The sequence below is a fragment of the Pundamilia nyererei genome, unplaced genomic scaffold (assembly GCF_000239375.1).
Source record: "Pundamilia nyererei isolate P.nyererei 1_Seehausen unplaced genomic scaffold, PunNye1.0 scaffold00089, whole genome shotgun sequence".
NCBI lineage: Eukaryota > Metazoa > Chordata > Actinopteri > Cichliformes > Cichlidae > Pundamilia > Pundamilia nyererei.
The window spans coordinates 1304398-1325053 of record NW_005187490.1 but is presented as its reverse complement, the minus strand read 5'-3'; the positions used below and the strand labels follow the sequence as shown (position 1 = coordinate 1325053).

General features: G+C 40.3%; 3 protein-coding genes across 5 annotated transcripts in view; 2 read left to right on the top strand and 1 right to left on the bottom strand.

Moving 5' to 3' along the window:
• Positions 1-9376, bottom strand: part of ccdc73 (coiled-coil domain containing 73) — a 54947-nt gene extending 45571 nt beyond the window's left edge. For 2 of the 3 annotated variants that reach the window (XM_005739095.1, XM_013912406.1), the window contains exons 1-9: positions 9314-9376; positions 5888-5977; positions 5596-5736; positions 3419-3490; positions 3266-3337; positions 3139-3174; positions 2880-2954; positions 1383-1421; positions 7-142 (exon numbers count right to left, since the gene is read on the bottom strand). In XM_005739095.1, coding sequence (XP_005739152.1) covers positions 7-142; positions 1383-1421; positions 2880-2954; positions 3139-3174; positions 3266-3337; positions 3419-3490; positions 5596-5736; positions 5888-5932 — 616 coding nt within the window. In that variant the 5' untranslated portion in view covers positions 5933-5977; positions 9314-9376. The remainder of the gene's footprint in view (positions 1-6; positions 143-1382; positions 1422-2879; positions 2955-3138; positions 3175-3265; positions 3338-3418; positions 3491-5595; positions 5737-5887; positions 5978-9313) is intronic. The other variant, XM_013912407.1, reaches the window with a different exon arrangement.
• A 581-nt stretch (positions 9377-9957) lies between these two features.
• On the top strand, positions 9958-15776 carry LOC102193871 (DEP domain-containing protein 7-like). The gene is made up of 12 exons (XM_005739094.2): positions 9958-10063; positions 11192-11377; positions 11478-11619; positions 11714-11809; positions 12068-12249; positions 12713-12911; positions 13004-13155; positions 13283-13444; positions 13578-13720; positions 13797-13922; positions 14504-14579; positions 15363-15776. The coding sequence occupies exons 1-12, from the start codon at positions 9997-9999 to the stop codon at positions 15572-15574; spliced, it is 1743 nt and encodes a 580-aa protein (XP_005739151.1). The 5' UTR covers positions 9958-9996; the 3' UTR covers positions 15575-15776.
• Positions 15777-18305: 2529 nt separating this feature from the next.
• tcp11l1 (t-complex 11, testis-specific-like 1) overlaps positions 18306-20656 on the top strand; it is a 9764-nt gene continuing 7413 nt past the window's right edge. The window contains exons 1-2 of the mRNA XM_005739093.1: positions 18306-18612; positions 18977-19126. Coding sequence (XP_005739150.1) covers positions 18985-19126 — 142 coding nt within the window. The 5' untranslated portion in view covers positions 18306-18612; positions 18977-18984. The remainder of the gene's footprint in view (positions 18613-18976; positions 19127-20656) is intronic.

Here is a 20656-nt window from a genome sequence, read left to right as displayed (position 1 = left end):
TATTACCATTCTGCTCCAGGTTGTCATGGGCCTGCTTGACCATGGCACACTGCCTGGACAAGGCACTGAATCTTTTCTCCACCTCTCCCAGTTGGCTCAGGTGGCCGTCCTTTGTCCGGCTCTGTAAGACCAGTTTCTGTTCCTGTGGAGGAGCCACAGTTAAAACAGACAAGAAGAAATATGTTGAGGAGGACCCGGCCCGTTAATGGACACAGATCCTGGGATTGTTTGTATATCACTGAGGATGATTCTACATGTGACTGACATGTCTCTAACCTATGAGGGCCCTCGGTTTGTCAGTTTGATCCGCCCCTCACTTGTTATATCTGGTTTCAAATGATAAATGGTGACAGCAAAACTCCTTAGACTTTAAAGCCACCACCACCTGCCTGTCCCCAGCTTCTCTCCCCTCCCCCTTAAAAGTAAATTGGTCGATCAGATATGCCCATATGCAGATCTGTTTTACTTTTGTAGGGGTCAGACTAGCTATTTCACCCTGACTCCAGTTCTTCCTTTGCCCATTTTTTAACCCCTTATCCACCTTGGGGGTTTAAGAGAAAGACTTATCAAGTCGCCAGTTCATCACAGGGCAATACAGACACAGGTGACACACTTTCACATCCTACAGCCAAATAAGAAACACCAGTTAACGTAGCATGCAGGTCTTTGGACTGTGAGAGGAAACTAGAGCTTCTGGATGAAACAGGGAGAACAAACAAACTCATCACAGAACGACTACAGGTCACCAGGAGGTTCAAATCCAGAACGGACCCTCTATTCACCACCAGCTTGTAGCAGATTGATGGCTGTGGCTCAGCAAAAGGAGCTAGCTTATTTTGCAAAATAAAGACATACGACAGTGGAAACAGCTGTCAAGTAAAGTGAGGGTCACGCTTTGACAGAGTTAGTGCCTGCCTCTTTCAGTGAAATGTAAGAATCAAGTGGGCTCATGCTTCAGAGCGCTTTATCGCTCTTCAAACTGCCATTACAGTTTGATTGTGTGTATCAAGCTGAGCAGATTCTTTCCTTCTCCCGTTTTCTCACTCACTCCCTTCTCTTTCATTCTCACTCCCTTCAGTCAATCTGTCCGACTCTCCTTTTCGCCAGATCTCTACAACTCCCTCTCACTCTGCTGAGCCACCGGCATGCGAAGAAGGTTAAACTGAGCGAGGCCCAGTTATAAAATATTTTAATAGAGATATTTTCTCTGCTGTGCTGGCAGTTCAAAGTGTCACACACTCCCTATCCGTTACTCCTGATGAGCTCTCCCCTCTAAACCCATCCCTCCTTAGCACCATTCCCTTATCCTCCTCTTTTAATTTTACTCCCCTCCCACCAACCTTCTGTCAACAGTTTGTATAAATAGAAAAATCCTTCCTTACCAGCTCGCTTGATTTCTTCTCCAAGTTGTACTTCAGCAACTGTGTGACAGAAGTAAAAGAAAATTAGCGAGCCTGTTTTTGAGAGCGGCTTCTAGAAAATAGAAATAAGTGATGTTGCAATCGTACATGACAGTTTTCAACACATCTGGAATCAAGATGGCACATTTTTAATAACAGCAGCAACTGAGTGAAATTTAAAGCAAGTCTTGCTTTTTCCAAAGTTTAAAAAAAAACCCTTCACATTTCAGCTTTGAAGCCTGTGTTGCAAAGACTTCCTTAACATGTTCAGGTAAACAAAAGCAACATAAAACATATTTAAAAAGAAATAATTTGAATCTACAATCTTTTAAAAATGCAAAAATTCTACCAACTAAAGATCATGTAATGTGACACAAAGCCCCATCTCAACATACGCTTTTGTTTCAGTACTGTAACTCTCTCTCTGCATCTGCATGTCCAAATGTTTTGTTTTGCCATCATGTCATGCAGACATCTCACTTTCAAATACACTGTCTTTACGGGCTCTGTGATTAAGTCCCTCCACGTTTATAGACTTTTGGCATAGATTGTTACACAATGAACGCCTCACTGACAGGACTCAAAGAGGCCGTCCCACCATGGATAGGGCCACCAGATGTTTTCTCATTTTGCCAAATTGTTGTGTTTTTTTTTTGCTTCTTTAAACTGTATACTTACTTCCACCTACAAACAACGAATCAAACAAAAAAACACTGACTTTGTCCAAATTACGTCTTAGGCCAGGAGAAAATACAGTTTCCTTTTTTATTCTTAACATATAAAATGTAAACAACAACAAAATATTTTGCCCCAAAATACAGAAAAAAATAGTCCTAAAGGTAAAGTTTGGGGGCAATAATACCCCATTTATCATTTGCATGAATTTAAACATTCCTATGAATATGAAAAAAAAATTTCTACTAGAATTAAAATAGCTGGTGTATGAATCTTTTTATATTTCACATTACTTGAACTATACAACACCAGTGGTGTGCAGATAAGTCAAGGTACATGGCAATTAAATCACTTCAGTGCCACCTGTCACTTGTGTGATAATGTGTTAAATTAAAGAATCCACCAGACCGTGTCACAAGATTGAACACAAACGGGCTTCATTTTATCCAAACACAGCAGTCAGAGTCTCCCAGATAGAATATCAAAAACGGTCTCTATTGTCTCTGTAACACGGCTGGGTTGTTAAAGTGCGTTGGACCGTGAGTACGATCGTTTATCACCTCTGTGGTGTCAAGTCTGAAGATGAGCAGAGGGGAGCCGGAGCGGGCCAGGCTCATGCACCAGAACCCTTGACTCTGATCGAGCATGCCTTTTCTTTATTTACTTGTCTCTCTGAACAGTTTAACGATTAAACTGTGTTATCTTGCTTATTTTTAATAAAGAAGGGATAAAAGGTGCTGCTAGTGTGCATGTTACAATAAAACAAAGATAGAGAAGAAAGAAGAATGTTGAACAACTCAGTACCTGCAGTGACTTCAGCTCTTCCTTTAAGTTGTTAATCTCCTTGTCTTTTAACTCAGCAATGACCTGATATTTCCCCTGAAATGTTAAATTCATTTTGAGTGTCAAAAAAGCAATAAAAGCCCAAAGCACAGCACAAAAGAATTCACTCCGAGGGCCAAAACTGTGCAACTGAGATGAGTAAATTTACTTCTCCTCTAAAGACATTTATTGAATAAAATGCTCTATCGTGGGGATGTTTGGGGGAATAAGAGTTCTGTACCTTTTCCTCCTCTGTGTTTCTTAATTTGGCCTGAAACTTGAGAAAAGATAATAAATTATTTGGAAAGGTTTTAATGCATTGTTAAAAGTCTTGTTTAGAAATGAAAATGGAGGAATAAAAACCACACCTGTTTCTTAAGATTTGTGAGTGACTCAGTGTGTTGCTTTGTCACAGATTCAATTCGATGCTGTAGGGATTCCTGCAAATGAAAGGGAAGACGGAAGAAAGTTACTGATGATCTCATCTATTCTTTGATATTACTTGTTAAATAAAGCTGTACCTTCTCCCATTCCATCTCCTGCTTCTCCAACACCAGCTTACTGATCTGATCCTCAAAGCGGGTTTCTGCATCCTAAACCAAAAAAACTGACTCTCAGGCATCAGTAAGTTCACAATTAGACAAGCAACCAGGAAACACCTGATAAGAACATTTAAACGGGAAAGCTGTGACTAAGAAGGTGTGATTCAGTCTGAAAATCTTCATCTTTTTCACTCTGTGGGCCAGTGGAGTTGAGCCAAAACTGCAAAGTGCTTTAAGTTTCTTTGGTTCAGTCCTGCGTATCTTTTGTGGAAGCAGTCAGTGACGGGGGAACATTAGAAGGGAGGTGATATTTGTGGAAAACCATCCCTATCCTCCCTCTTCTCTTGGAGAAGGCAGGTAAAAGTCAAGTGCTCACTATATCCAGGGGACTTTTTTATGTGCACGTGGGAGCCGGTTAACTCAGCGAGCTTATTTTATAAGTTCCTATTAAAGTATGCTACCAGCGTGGCACAAAAAAAAGAAAAAAGGAGTACACAGGAGATAAAGCTGTTATTTTTCCACCAGGGAATAATTGCTGTGTGTATGTGTGAGTGCATGTGTTAAATGCACAGCAAAGCCTTTCTAAGATCAGTAATCCATGTAAATTAAAACAGGTAACTGTGTATCAAGAGAAGGCCGAAAAGCCATGTTGCACAATCTCATCTATGGCTTTTCATCTTTTTACCATTTTTACTGCTGTTCTGAATGGTCACCTTTTATTGGGCATTAAAAAACAAAAAATGGCATTTGGAAGTTTGTGGGAATAAAAATTTGAGTTGGAAAAAGTTTGACACTGTTTCCAGATCACACTAAATCTCATATCACATGCATTTCATGTAATGTGACATTTCATCTTACTCGCAGTTCTTCCCCATTTATGACTCATCTTCACCAACTAAAGCCACTGGTTACACCGCTTTTAAAAAAAGAAAGTGCTGGAATTTGACCTGCTCAGGAATGTCCGGCTCCATCATGACATCCTCTTGCCTCTTAACCTTCCCACCCCCGTGAACGACACAACTACAAAGTGCTACTTTGATAACGGCAGTGCCTGAGGAGGAACAGACTGATATATCATCTAATGTCTGTGTCTGAGTTAACATGACTATAACAATAAAAGCTCAACGACCAACATCCCATTTTTGCTCCTCTAACCTTTAAGCACACTCGGATTTAAAGTACTTGCTGGAGGGGAGAAAGCTTTACTCTTTTTGTTAGTTCTTTACAAACAAATTGACTTTGTGCTCATTGGTTAAGGGCTAATAGGCTTATATGACCCCCTCCCCTCTTTCTTGACATAATGTGCATCATATCCAGCAGGGTTAAATCCACGTAGCCAAAGGGGCACTTGGCTTTCTCTATGGATGCTCTAATACCAACATAACCAATATATTTGTGAAATTACACTGCTCTTCAACCAAACAGAGTCATTAGTGTCTCAGGAAATGGTGATATAATACAGAGGAATAGAGGAAGTGAGCAATACTAGAGACAATACACATAACAAGGCACGTCAAAGTTCAAACAGCTCTCATGTCAGCCAATTCCGAACCTAAACGAGCACAGCGTAATTCCCAGAAAGCCGCTGCTAATAATGACCAGTGTTGACACAGAGCATGTGCTCACGCATCTGCTTATAAATCTTTGCTTTTAGTATTGTTTGAAATTATGCATAAGTCAGTATCGTGTATCATTCTAGTACCAACCAGCTCAGATATTATTTAAATAAAATATCTTCACTGCACTAATTTGGTAAATTAACATGAAATGTTCTGCTAATTTATGTGATCAGTATTTAAAGTATGGACGAACCTTGCTTGGAGCTGGTAGATTTTTTAAAGTTAGGAATCAGTGAACTCTGTCGCTAAGCTGCTGTTAATTACTGCTAATAGAAGATGGAGAAAGGGATCAAGGCATGACTCTCAACGCAGTACTACCACTGCCCACGAAAGGGCTACATTGGATCACTGGTCTATTATACTTGTTACAGTTTTTTTAAAAGTACTTACGTCTTTTACCACCATGGAGAAACAGAAAAATGCCACCAGAGCCATGACACAGGACGTGATTTTGATTATGAAATTAAAATAAAGTATACTTCAAGGAGATGGTACCCTAATGCCTTCACAGTGACATGGTTACAACTTCAACTTTACCCTCCGAATATGCAGCTCCTGTACGGCTTCGAGCAGATTGGTTTTGAATTCCAGCAGCTGTAGTAAGATGTTCCCCCCACTCTCCGTCTGACAGTGTGAGCTGGAAAGATTTAGCTCGTGTTCCAACACATCTTCTCCAAACTGAAAAAGAAGATCGAAATCTCAAACAAAGCTAAGATTGAAACAATATCATTCATGTAAAATGTATTTTAATCTCATCTTTTGTCAAGTAAACAAACCAGCTGATGGATGTTATTTACTTTGCCTTGCACTGTCAAAATTAGTAACTTACAGTGGTGTGGGTGGGAAGTGTCTCAGACTCTGTGCTAACATCCATCGAGTCGTTTCAGGGCAGCCAAAGGTCCCACTGGGCCTCTTCTGCCTGATAATCCGGTGGGGTGGGAGTGGGGCGCATTTTGTTGGAAAGGTTAATAGAATAGACGGTTTAATAAGCAGTAACATCTCTGCCTTTCCACTTATGAGCTTATAGGCTTATAATTACTTCCTCATCTGCAATTTTTACCCCTAAATGATTTTAGTAGAAATAATAGAGAAGAACATTAAGGCCTCGTAATACTTCTCAATCACTGCGGTCTGACCTAATGGCTTTGAAATGACTGTTAGGGCTTTTTTCTTTCTTTGTTTTACACCGCTTCCATTGCGATGAGAAGATAACACCTCGATAAGCCATCCAGGTTCAAATGAACCAGCCCATCGACACTAATAGGGGTCAGAGCAATAACACTGAATGGACAAATTGCACTGTCAATGCTTTTTAAATTACCTGGGTTATTTAATTTGACCTGTGGATAGTCCTCTGCAACTGTCCCTTCAACATAACCAAGAAACTGAGTGACACACACAGACACACACTGCAAGCACACACCTACTGAAAATATAACTATTTAAGTGGGAGGTCTCCACTAGCCAATGATCTCTTAATAGAACAGACCTTTTTTCTCCCATTTAACCTGCGCTAGTATCAATCATGTTGGAGAATTAAATGATCCCTGCTAGAATTGGCTACTATCATAAACTGACACTGTGACCCCCGGCTGAGCAGGGAGGGGATTTGTGCAAGCGTGCGTTAGTGTGTCGCTCTCCTGGCGCACTATGTGCACAGCCTGAATGTGTATGTGTGAATGTGGCAGGAGGGGAGGAAACTGCAGTGTCTTTATTTGCTTTTCCTGGGATTTAGTTGAGCAGGTATTAACTACCACCTCCAAGCCATGAAGGGACAAATTAAAAGAAGTGCCGTAGCCATTAAAATGGAACATTTCTGTCAAGTAACATGAAGTTTGCATTATCTTTGTGTGAGTTATGCTGGTAACTGTTTTGTAATACAACCATAAAAGAAAGTTAAAGAAGCTCTGAATCTGTAATACATGCAATCCAAGTGTGGATACTGCCAACTACTGCAACACAACAATTTGGCTTCTTTATTTTACCACGTCAAGTAAAAGAAATGCAGGGGTTAAACTGATAAACTCTACTTATTTTCTTTTCATGCTGGCTTACTGTCACATTGTTAATGATATGATAAAGTAAGTGACCTGTGCTTCACCTCGTGTGACCAGTAAAATGTCACGCACAGCAAACTTTCTGACTTTAAAAGGGATGTTGTGTTTTTAGTCTGAAGCGGCTCTTCTTTCTTTCTAAGTTGGAAAACTAATAAGAAAAATATATTTAAACATTATCAAAGTATGCTGTCCTCCTTCCAATAAAATAGAATTTAAAAGAATGTATCAATAATCATACCTTATTATTAAATCAGCATCAAATGAACATCAACATATGCTGTAATATACTGTGGGCTTATTTATGTGTGTGAAAAACGACGTACCCCCCGTGATTCAAGCACTTGTCAAACCTCCTTTAGCAGCAGTGGCTTAAAAGTAAAGGCCTCCTGTATGACTTTATCAGTCTCTCGCATCATTGTGGAGGAATTTTGGTGTGCTCTTTCTTTGAAATGTTAGTTAACTGGATTTTGTGGGATTGGTTTATACAGTTCTCTTAAGGTCCCAGCACACCATTTCAATCAGACGGAGTTCTACACTTAAACCCACTGACGCACCTTGATTCTTTTCTTTTTCACTCATTCTGTTGTAGAGTTGCTGCTGTGCTTGGGATCATTGTTCTGCTACATGACCCAATTTGGACCGACAGATGACCTCACCTGTGACTCTAGAATATTTTAGGTATACAGAGGATTTCATGGTTGACTAAATGAAATGAAATGCCTTTTCTAGGCAATTGCTTTCTATCTGACATTCACACTCATTCATATTCCAATGGATGCATCAGAAAGCAACTTGGGGTTAGTATCTTGCCCAAGGATATTTGGCATCCTTGGGCAAGAGGCCACCAATCTCTCAACTTGTACATGACCGGCTCTATCTCCTGAACTGCCGTAATGAGGCTGTACATTATGGATAAACACCTCCACTTTGCTCTTGTTTGTCCAAAGGACAAGACAAAAGCACATTGTCCAACAGACAAAGCCATAGTTGTTCAGTCTTTTTCTAATTGCACTGTCATGAACTTTAACACTTAGCATGCCAAGGTCGGCCCGTAGGGTCTGATATGAAGCTCTAACGTTTTATGGAGTTTCTCTGAACATTGATCTGATCTTGGGGTGAATTTGCTAGGACATCCACTCCTAAGAAGATTTCAACTGTCCTGAATGTTTTACACTTTATCACTGTAGAAAAAAGTAATATTAAAATATTAAAAAATGGCTTGATAACCCTTCCTATGCTGGTGGGAAGATATAATTGCTTCTCTAAGATCATTGCTAATGTCTTTCTTCCTTGGGTCAACACCTGAATACTCCAGATGTTAATTGATCATCAGTTGTTAATGATCAATTAATAAAGTACATATGATTGGCAGTAAGGGTGTACTTAAATTTTTAGACACCACTTGCGCATTTTGGCTTAATTTTGTTAAATCAATAATGGCACACAAAAATGTGTTATTGTTCTGTAGTTCATCTGAGTTTGTATTGATCTAATTTTAAGACCTTGGCCCTGCACTACGAAAGTTCAGAGAACCCAGGATAACTTTCTGTTTTCTGGATCATGTTACCCTAATACTGGCAATCAGGATACACAAATCTGGTTATGTGTAAGTAAAGGTACTGTATGAATGTGATAAGCACTTTTGGCACTTTAATCAGTAAGACTAGAAGAGAGCTACTATAATAATAAAGTTTAGTCTGTTTGAAGCCAGAGAAGAAAGCTGACAGTGTAAGACTCGTCAATATCAGGTGTATCTGATGTGCCCATATTGGTGGTGTTCCTGGATTATGATAACTAATGTTGCTCTAGGTTCAACTGTACCAAAATCAGTTATCATTATCCTGATGATAACTAATAATCTGGGTATTAACAAAACACTAAGGCCCAGATATGTTGATAGACAACACAATAAATGCAGAGCATTAGTTTTTACTGTGACTGTACTGTTGTTCTAAAGGTATTTCCAGTGTTATCAAACTCCCATGCTAACAGAATAAGCACAAACTGTTTAGCCTAGCAAAAATGATTGCTAAAGCTAAAGCCACCTAGTTGTAGCTAACATGACTCTGCCGTTTAAACATACATTTCCATATTAATGCTGAAATACATATTTGTACACTAATTTAACAGAGAAATAAATTAGGCACTGCCATAAGTAAGTACTTCAAATAAAATGTTTGCTTGTTGTTGTAGCTTACCTTTAGCAATTAGCACAGCAAGCAAGATGGCGAACTACAGGAAGCGCACTGGACAGATGCTGAGAAGATTCTCAAAAATGTGAAATGTTCAAAAACTTTAAGAAATATAAATACAAATTTAAATATGACAGTAGTTTTCTATAAAAATATATAATGCACAAATAAAACGTATGTATGCATAAATTAATAGAATAGAGTTTTAATAGAGATGTCCTTTTTTTGCACAATAGTAATGTGACACAGGCAGATGGTCAAGATTTACTTACACCACCTGCAGGCACTCAAACGGAGAAGAAAAAAATGCATAACATTTGTTTAAATATTTAAATTTATTTGATATTTAAAATAAATGATCACTCCATCATTTAGTGCTTTTATATAAATTATTTTTAATAAAGTGTTGATAAAGCTATGGCTAATGACTCCGCAGAGGATCAGAAGATCTGTTCCCATTATTCATTAGTTGAATCTATGAAAGCAAGTCAGTAAAACACAAAGTTCACATAGTTGAAGACCTCCATAGCCACTCTGTGTGACTGAGCTACTAGCGCCCTCTAGCGGTTTTATTACAAAGCTGCACACAAACGCCAGAGAGGGCGCTTGTTTGATTGGAGGCGCTTCATTGATTGCTTCCTCCTGCTTTTATACCCGCCCATTCTCAACGTTTGTAATCCGTCAGAAGCATGGCTTCAATAAAAGAAAGAGCCGCGGCGCTGAACCTTGCGGAGAAATTGTGTGTGCGTAATCAAGGTGAGTTGTTTGCACCTGGCCGAGGCCTGAACTGAGATCTGATTGTTTTTCTCTCATGTTAAGCAAGCGTTGCAAAGCTACACTTACAAACAGCTGTGGCAAAGGATTTGGCAGTGGTCATTTTAAGGTTTCCGTTATTGTGCTTAGTCTAACCTTCCTCCTCAACCCTTGATTTCTCTCCTTTCCAAGGGCGTAGATTTGGTTTTGGCATTGGTGGGGACGGATGATTCATAGTTTTATATGTGAATTTATAATGTTAAATTACTATTAAACAAATGACTAAGTATTTTAGGCCATAAAACTACTCCTCTAAGATTACCACAAAGTAAAAGATCTCTCAGCAAAATTATGCAACAGATTAGGCACTATTGCCCCGATCAAATCAGTGAGCTGAGATTTTCTATTCTAAACATGAACTACTGTTACAGCAACCGACATGGACTACTGGTGTCCCACACAACTCAATGTCCACTATGTGAAGGAGCCAAACGCATGCCTGCTCCTCTCGTTAACTGAGATAAACTGCTGGCATATTTGTTTTACATCTATACTGTCCAGTCTCTCCTGGTGGACATACAGCAGCATTGTTTAATCTCATTTGAGTCATTGTTAACCTTAGCCATCTTTTTAGTCTTCTGAGAGCACTGAAGCTTCTTTCAGCCTCAGTACATGCGTTTTATCCTCAGATTAAAATTATTATTCTGTGCTTGATGTGCCTCACCTTTGGCCCTGGCTCTTCCCCTCTGTCTGCACTAGGACATATTGCCACCTGATAAAATAACACATTGATTCGTGCCATATAAAAAGTGAGACATGTCAATTCAGATTCTTTGTCAAATATACACTAATGAATCAATTTACATCAGCAGCCTAACAACTGTCTTGACTCATCAGTAATGTTTGTAGCGTGAGTGCATTTTTAAAACAATTTGTGCAAACTGCACTACAAGGTGGAATTGCTCCTTTCCCTCATTCTCTTAGAGATATATATTCCTATAAAGGTGTTTAAGAGGTCTCTTCTGTCCTTTTGCATATATCTAATCGTGCCCTGCACAAATTGCCTGTAAAATATGTTAAGAGTTTGTTCTGAATGTGCCTTTTTTTTTCTTTTCTTTTTTTTTTTTAAAGCTCCTTGTGTGGCCTCCAAGCCAGTCCAGTCTTGCACCATGTGGAGCAGCCTTATCTCCCACCTGAAGTCTACTGTGACCGTGAAGCGCAGACGAGTCCTCTTGAAATCCCACAGTGACTGTTTCCTTGGCTCAGAGGGTGTGGATGTACTGGCAGAATACATTGTTAAAGCAAAGGGCTTTGAGGGTGTGTGTTGGTTTGTAGATGCTGTTTTATTCCCATAGCTTCACCTTCTAGAGATCATTTTATTTATGATATTCGGCCCTTCTATTTGATTAAATTTAAGGTGCCGTCGTGTCTCGGAACAAAGTGGTGTGTGTGTGCCAGGCGCTGTTGGAGTGCGGCGTGTTTGAGGCGGTGGGAACCAAAGTGCTGGGAAAAGACAAGAAACAGGATGCGTTTCATGACAGCAAGAGCGCTCTTTACAGGTTGGATACATGAAACGAACTGTTTTTTAAAAAAAATAAAAAATAAATTTCTACCTGTGATGGCATTCCCTAAACATTTCATATAAACATGCAGGTTTGTAGACACATCTACTCCTTCAATAGATGAGTTGGAAAAAGGTGTGCTTGTGAATGGGATCCAAAAGTTCTTCACCTGCGCTCCTTCAGACAGGTATCACCTCTAAAATATTTATTTATCTGTATTACAGGCACACTGCATATAAAACATCTAACCAAAGGTAGCATCAAGTCAAAATGTATCTCATGTATGAATATTTTATGAATTGAATAATAAATATTACTGTATACTCTGTCCATATTATTAAGTACACCTTGCTTTTACCTTTGGGACTGGCTGAATTCTTTTGTAGCGTAGATCCATCAAGGTCTGAATTTACTGTGCCTGAAATCCTTGTCTCTTGCATTTCAGGCAGGAAGAGCAGACCTGTCCCCCTGCATCGCTTGTTGAGATGTGCACCCCAGTCCTCTTCACTCATACTTCCAGCCAGCTAGATGCTCCCGCCACTAGCAGCCAATCATTGGAGCTGCCGATGAACAGTCTGAGTCTGAGTCCGTGCAGGGTACAGACAGCCACGGGTTTACCACAATCATGTGAGCACAAATCTTTCTTTCGTATGCATCACTAAAGCAATCCTGAACAACTAAACTAAAGCAAATGTTTCTGCAATACATAATGCTGTGGTATACAAAGGACAAGCAGGAAATCTGTACTACATAGCTGTGATCATCAGGCAAATTGCATTCAAAGAGACATGTAGCAGATGGTACTGGATCAGCCACAATCCGGCATCTCTGAGGATAATCGGAGTACATTCATTCACATGGTTTGAGTAACTTGCACATCTCTTAATTTGACATTAATGCTGAATGATCTATTCAGCTTTTGAGCAATATATGCATCTATCAGGCAATGTTTGACGCCAAATAACATTACACATGTAGTTTAACAGCATGGATCCTATCATAGGCTGCATTCAGGGGGACAAAAGGCAGCAATACACCTGCACAGGCTGCAACTCAATTAGAGCTTGGTTCCTCTGGCTCTTTCCTGCAGTGGTGGATGAGGTGTGGCAGGAGCAGACCCTGCTCAGGCTGTTAAACCTGGTGGAGCTCCCTGTGCTGGAAGGCGTGCTTCAGTGCAGGCAGAGCCCATCCTCTCCATCTCCAGCCAACCTGGCACACAATAACCCAGATCTGATCTACAGCAGCAACCACCTGGACCGACAGATCCTCAAGGCCTTCCGAGACTCTCAGTAAGTTTGGATTTTTAAAAATCTTTATATTTTTTTTAATAAATTTGATGTTTTGTTGATCTCACTTGCACTGTTTCCTCCTCATTTTTCAGGGAAGATGAGTGGCTCTGTGCAGCTTTGGACTGTTTGGACTTCCTGCCTGACCAGCCGGTAGTGGAACTCAGCAGGGAGCTGCCTCATTGTTTCCCTCAAGATAATGAGAGCTGTGACCCAGAACCAGCTGGTCTCAGCGTCCAAGAAAGAGGCAAGTGGTATGATGAGTATCAGAATCGGGTAAAGCATGTAAACGCCACTGGTGAGCTATGGTGAGAGACATGTATAGCTTATGTTGCAAATGATGGCATGTTTAACAATAGCTTCAAAATACTCAGGTGACAACAGTGCAGAGCACACACATCTCTCCCCAAGTGGCTTGGCCCAGTGTAAGCTGCTTCTATATGGGACTCTGGTCAAACACTACAGCATCACAAACAGGCTTCCACTTCTGCCGCAGCACATGACTGACGTCTACACAGCCATCACAGAGCTGCTCGGTAAGAACACTGGTTCAGACGTGACGGTGAGATTTTTACCGCGTCTCCAACCATGCTCTCTTCTCCTCCAAAGATTTTTAATAACCTCACCACTTGCAGCACAACTGTCTCTTTCATTCTCTCACCTTTTCAGTAAATGCTAAATTGGATAAGGCTCTCGAGGCTCTGCAACTGTGTCTGAAGCTGCTGCCGCACAGCTGCAGAGATGAGCTCCATAGGCTGCTTATCTTCGTGTCTCTGGCAGCTGACCCACATGGGATTAAAGTGGACAAGGAGGTGAGAGCAAGTGGTGTTTTTATTTTATTTTTTGGGGGGGGGTCTGACATCAAAGAATGTGCTCTGTCATCTGTAGATTGAGAACAGGCTGGCAGTGAAGAGGTCTTTCTCCAGGGCGATCCTACACAGCAAGGCTCTCTCCAAAGAGAAGGAAGATCTTCTATTGGTCTTTATGCTAAGCAATGTTAAAGAAATCTTCAAGGTAATAGAATGCTTTTGGTCTGTGTGAGAAAGTGATGATGAATTATTTTGCCTGATTTCTTGCCCCAGTGCAGCAAAAAAGCAGGGAGAAAAAATGATCAAAGATTTGTGCAAGAAATGTTTGTACATATGAACTAAACCCATTGTGATCCGGTCACTCAAACCACCGCTAAGGATGACCTACTGTAGTTGGCCATCCTTAATGTAATCAGTTACTTTATCTAGAATATTCTCTTTGGTAACCTCTGCTAAGTAAATCTGCGGCTTGTCCAACAACTTAAAATGTGTTTGCATGGGGCCCTTTTGACTTGTAGTAGAAGAGATGCCAATTATAAAAAAGCTGTACACAAGTGGCCACACAGCAGACACTGATGTAAATGGGAATGTGTCTCGAAGGTTCGCTTGGGGTGCTGTGAAGCAGTAGATATTACAAAGGAAGACAATGTGGGGAAAATATGAATGGGTTAAATACAAACTGTGGTTTGGGGGTTTTTTTTTTTTTTTTTTTTTTTGGGGGGGGGGGGGTGTTCATGGATTATGCGCAGCTTTGTTCTGTAAATTTTTATTTTTTCTCTGCTCCAGATACCTGGGGCTCTGCACAAAGTAGTGAGTGACAAGCTGGCTTGCCTCGTACAGGAGAAACAGCCGGATGTGACGGGTAAATGGCTTTTGATTACTTTTGGTAAATGACACAAAACATCAGTTTCCTTTTAAGATGGAGAAACTCCAGAACAGATCGCACAATTCCATCTCACTGCAAAACACAAAAGGAATGGTATCTGTAATTCAGTAAAATACTTTTATCTTTTAACATTAACATGAAGTCTTTCTTTAACTCAAACAGGTCGCACATAAGCGATCTTTCAATGCTCTAAATTCTTAAAATTCTCTCACTATGACTGTGTATTACTATGACAGTCTTTCCAAAAATCTTTAATTACTGATGGAGTGAAACAGTTTCTTCAACATGCAGTAATTTTCTTGGCGTGGCATCCTGAATATCTGCAACAGCAGATTTCCCTCATCTCCACAGAGTGAGGCTCTATTCTAAGAAAAATGAGCACTGTTGGATCTGCCATAGACTAACTGGCCAGAACGGCTAAGAGGTCATGCAGCTAAAGAGCAGATGCTCCCTGGTGGAGACCATAATCTGCAGAAAAAACTAAATAATATCCAGACATTTCGATTCAAATCAATTTTAATTAAATTTTCCTCTTTATTGTTGTTCTCCTCGTCCGTTGTGATTCATAAATTGGTCTACATCATGTGTAGGTTATTGATGTTTCACTGCCCCCTAGTGGTGGCAGAATCTCCAGATCACTTTATTCCCAGCTGAGACTGGAGGTCTGTAGTTACATTAAATTGGCAATTATGCAATGTTCATTTCCTTTAACGTTTTGTTTTTTTTTTTTTTTTGGTTTTTTTTCTCTCTCTTCTTCAGGTTCTACATTCTGTCAGCAGGTTGACAGGAACACTTTACAAAGCTCTACAAAAACCACCACCAACCAAGCGCTGTGGGTCCTCTTAAACAACATCCACCTGGATACCAAGATCTCAGCCAAGGAGAAAAAGCGTCTTCTTAGACAGTTTCACCTTTCCCACCCAGAAATATTTAACCAGTACTTTGGTGACTCTGCCTTCAGTGTGCTGTAGATCTGTGCAGATTTGTCTCTGCTGTTTTCTTTAAAGTGTTTTTTGCCTTTTTACTTGCTTGTTATACAAAAGTGAACCATCTCCACAGATGCATTTTTGACTGACAGTAAGTTTGTCTGTATATCAAATGTATAAATATTGAAGAATACTCAAGCATGTATGTGTATTTACTATTGAATAAAATGTCAATTTGTTTACAAAATCTCAAATGCATCTCTGTAAAATGTGAAACATTCAGCTCTTTGCAAGTATATTCTGCCAATGAACTGGTTTCTGGAAGAGAGCCTGAGGTGGCCACGTTGGGAACTTCTACTCTAAGCAGTATATGTGTTAGACTCTAAGCTGTTTAAATATTTCAAGAGGGGTTTTTTTTTTTTTTTGTTTTTTTAACTCTGTTAAAGAGTTTAAAAAACAACAAAAAAACGAAACCACTCATTCACACTCAGTTCTCTGTAGATCAGTTTTCTGACTGAAAACCTGAGGGGGTGGTTCCAAACTTTCATAACAATGGAGTGAGTTTGCATTAAAATATCCTGCTCAAAAACAATGTTCACTTTCTGTAAATCTGTTACACGTAACACGTCTGATATCAATCAGCATGTATGTTTTTGTTTTCCAAAAGGCATTCAACCTCATTGTACAGCAAATTGGATATAATATTAGAATGGATGGTAATGTGGGGAAACATTTAAATAGATCAACAGTTTATCAAATACCCAGACCAGTCCTTTTGGCTCTTACAACCATGTCACATTCAAAGTCACTTAAATCACCATTCTTCCTCTGATGCTCAGTTTGAACTTTAGCAGCATCTCCTCCCTGTGTCTGCATACTTAAAAGCATTAAGTTGCTGCCATGGTGCTGGCTAGTTAAATATATCAGCTGAACAGGTGTTTCAAACAATGAGGTGAGAAGTGTATCTTTTGAAAATGTGGCAAAAGTACATACATTCTTTACTTGGATAGAAATACCGATACTTGTGTTAAAAAATACTCCAGTGAAAGTTACTGATTCAACTTCTTTACTCAAGTGAAAAAGTACAAGCTCTGAAATGTATTCAAAGTAAGAAAGTAAAACAGGTCTTATATAGCGTTATAAATTATGCATAATTTATGTTTTTGCTCTTTCATCCCTTTGTGTGAGACAACCCCCCACCCCCATTTAGGCTCAAACCAGTTTGACCTTTGAACCTAAAGTAGCGAGCCTGTTCTGAAATTAAGTAAAAAGTTCAGCTATTTGTTTAAAAGTGTAGGGAGTAAAAGTAAAAAAGATGGTTGAAAAAAAAATACTTAAGTAAAGTACAGATACCTGTAAATTCCTCTTAAGTACAGTAACAAAATATTTGTACCTTATCACTTCCTTTAGCGGATATTTTGTAACATTCTTGTGTATTTCTACCATCCATATATAGGAATGTATAGGAAGGCCAGTTATTGTCTATCAAAGAAGAAATTCATGTAAAATTTACTTTTGTTCTTTTGAAATCAAATCTATTTGGAAATGTCTGAGAAGGAAACTCTTCTTCTTCACATCTGAGCAGCTAGACAATTACAATCAAATTAAAGCTGCGAGCAGCGTTTTGAGGGTCCTCGCACCCCAGGGCATCGAGACACGCCCAACACCTACACCCAGCATGTCCGATCTTATGTCACATGGATGGAATTCATGCGTAGAACCACCAGCTAAAATTTCATCTCATTCAATGATGATTATAGTCGTCCCACTAGGTGGCGCTCTAACTATTACTGACAAATGGCATATCAAATATTTCCGAGCTTGACTCTCGACTCATACATACGAAGTTTGGGAGAGACTGAACTTGGTTTCTGAGTGACAGCAGATTAATGCTTTTTGGCGAGTGATTGAAACTCCACGTGCCGCCATGACCACCCCGTTTCCCTGAACGTAAAAAGTTTCGCAATTTAACATCATTAAGGTCTTTAGATCCCCTGCACTGGAGATCGAGTCAATCTAATGAAATCCCTGTGCGAGGTCTGAAAAGAAGGGAAGGTGTCGCCAAAATGACACTTTAATTTTGAAATGGCTGACTTCCTGTTGGATTTGGGATATTGCTCCAAGAGACATTTTTGTACATCTTGATAGCTTACATAAGCTTACCAGGTTTCAAAATCATAGATGAAACACAGAGCAGAGGCTGATGTTTTTAAATGTTGTAGGGGGCGCTGTTGAGCCATTTTGCAATATTCCATGAAAATGATCACATAACAAGAAAGCCTTCATGACATTAGAGGAGTGGGCCAACTCCTAATTTTCTCACTGAAGCATCATGAGGGACTGAAGTTAATATTCACCGCTTTTGAGGTGGACCTGATGAACCTGTGATAATCAGTATATCAAAGTGAAAGACATGACATTTCCTGTTCCCACTAGGTGGCGCTCTGCATATTCCTGACAATGGGCATATCAATCTGTTCAGGGCAGGTCTGTCATCACGCCTGAAAAGTCTGGTACTGATCAGACTGGATTTCTTTGACTTATACTAATTTTTTTCTTCATCAATACTGCTGGGGTCACACCCTTAACAAAAACTCACACTTTTCACTGTAACCAAAGACCAACTCCTTAAAGCTTTCCTAGAGAAATTTGAGTTGCAGATGTCACCCATCACTCTCAGTGCTCGGGCCCTAATAAATGTAACGTTTCTGCCGCTGTGTCCGTGTGTGTGTGCGTTTGGGAGGGGGGGCTCGGCTGTTACGTCACGCTAGCCCCACCCAATCCAGGAAGCGTCTCTTGATTAGCGGCAACCCGTCAGAGGAGGGCTGCGACGTAAATAAAAAAGCTGGAGTTTCCGAGGATAAACCAAAGCCTTTCTTCTCCTGAGCGCGGTGCCTGGCGGCGGTGAAGTTGTGAATAAACGTGTGTCTGGGTTATGAAGGAGTAGCGGTGTCATAAAGCTTTGTTGTTGTGTTGTTATTGTTAAACAGAAAGCGGCGTTCACGCTGACTATAAAGCTAACGTTAGATAAGTTGAGCTCCACATCAGACGCGTCTCTTCCCCCCGGGGTTGCCGAGGACAAGGTTAGTACCGTTACCGAAGCCTGCGAGGACAGCCACAGTACCCATGAGGCTTTGTTCTGTTTACTTCACCTCCTCAGTCTTAGCATCGCACTGCCACACGGATCCCCCCCTCCGCTCTCTCATCCTCTACCAGTCCAGATGATGTCATCATTTGAGCACCACAGAATCAAATCTGCACATCTCTTTTTCTTTGTGCTCTTAAGTGAGGTCCTTTCACGTGACAGCCACTGCTTCCTGGTGTAGCCCTGCTATACACCCTTCTACAAAGACCTGGCTGTATCATAGTGATTGGGCTCTTAAAAGCAGACTCTCAGATTTCAAATCCCTGCACATTCAAATCTCCATGTCACCTGTTTTCCTGCAGACTCCAGAATGCCAAAGGAGGCAGACCACATGGAGGATGGAGGAGACAAGGAGTCGAAGGAGGAGCAGAGGCAGGGGGCTTCTGGGGAGACGGTTAGGAAGAGGGTCCGGGCGAACACTCCGAGTCCTCACAGAGGCAACACTCCACAAGGTGATCAGGCTTATTTTAATTGTTCAGTACTGTCTGCAGGCTTGCTCATTAACTAATGAGATCATGATCGTATAACAGAGACTTTGTAAAAGCATCAGATTTGTTAGACTTCCTGGTTAGTTTCTGTGAAACTTTGTTTTAATTCAACTGAATAAACTGGCTAAACACATGAATGTGATCTGGATTAAATGTGTCACAGCCTGTCATGTGACTGAAATGAAAACTGAACAATAGCACAGCCTTGAAAGTAGTGCTGTGTCATACTGCATATCTTGGTATCCATCTGATACCAAGTAAATGCTGATACCAATGCCGATACTTTTAAACCTGTAAAGGCACCTTATTTAGGGACGAGCAGTGTGTCGTGATTTATGAGATGTATCATCATTAATTTACTCATTTTGAACACATTTGTTGACCACTAAATCACTGTGATTTACTGTGATTGTGATTACGTACTGCAATAATTAGTAATTACAACAAAAAACACTATTCAGCTTTTCATGTACTTTGAAACCCGGAATATAAATGTGCCCACCCGTAAAGCACTTTGGGTCAGCTTCTGTTGGTTGAATGTGCTATAGGCTATAAATAGATGTGACAATCAACACACAGAGGTTCAGACATTGTTCATAGTGCATGCTTGAGGTGTATTCTTTCATTAAAAAAAGTATATATACATACATTTATCGACCCTGTCACTCTAGTATTGCTCTGATACCGATACCAGCGTTGGTGTCGATACTATTGATATTTGGATCGATCCGCCCACCTCTACCTAAAAGTACGTTTTCAAAAAAGATTTACTGGTTCCTGCTGCTCACTGTCATTTCAGGCCTTTGCTTCCCCTGCAGGCCTGTGTTTCTGAGGGTAGGTCATCCATAAACATGTTGGCTGTGAGACCTTCTACATACATGTGAGAATATGTCCTGAAAGAGGCAGCACAGATGGTTTAGCAGTCTGGCTGGAGTTGGGCTCGGACCCCTTCTTCTTGCATGCTGTGAGAACAGCTCAGTTCTTCTGTTCAAACATGTGATCTTCGCCCTGTTTTTGACCACATGAGTCAGACCATGAATGCTTCAGTTCACAGGCACATGCCTTCAAGCGTTGGCAGATAAAATCTTCTTGTCTGTGGTGCTTGCTTGTTTTGACCAACGTGACTTTTGCAGTCACTGCCAGTGAGTCAATATGTAGAATTGTGAGAACTGTGTACAGAGACGCTTCATGTCAGTGAGGCTGTGTGATGGGTTTATTACTGATTGACTGATTTTTATCTAGAGCTAGCCAAATGTAGGTTGCAAAAAGAAGTAGAATGATAGATGTATACAAGCAAAACTCCAACACTGGCGGCAGCTACTTAGTTGTAATATTACTCTTTCTGGGTCACAAAATACACTTTTAAGATATTTTGAGGCGTGAATGTAGTTGTGTAAACGTCAGATACCTGCTCGGTTTACAAGACATCACATATTTGCAAAAGAGCTCTGACGTTTTTGGAGATCTGACACCCACTAGCTCGAAGCTAACGGG

What these genes read in the sequence shown, in the direction of transcription:
- LOC102193871 (XM_005739094.2), top strand. Translation starts at nt 9,997, where the DNA reads ATGGCTTCAATAAAAGAAAGAGCCGCGGCGCTGAACCTTGCGGAGAAA. An exon ending in TCTCAGCGTCCAAGAAAGAG is followed by an intron (nt 13,156 to 13,282) that starts GCAAGTGGTATG and finishes CAAAATACTCAG; the next exon opens with GTGACAACAGTGCAGAGCAC. An exon ending in AGCCATCACAGAGCTGCTCG is followed by an intron (nt 13,445 to 13,577) that starts GTAAGAACACTG and finishes TCACCTTTTCAG; the next exon opens with TAAATGCTAAATTGGATAAG.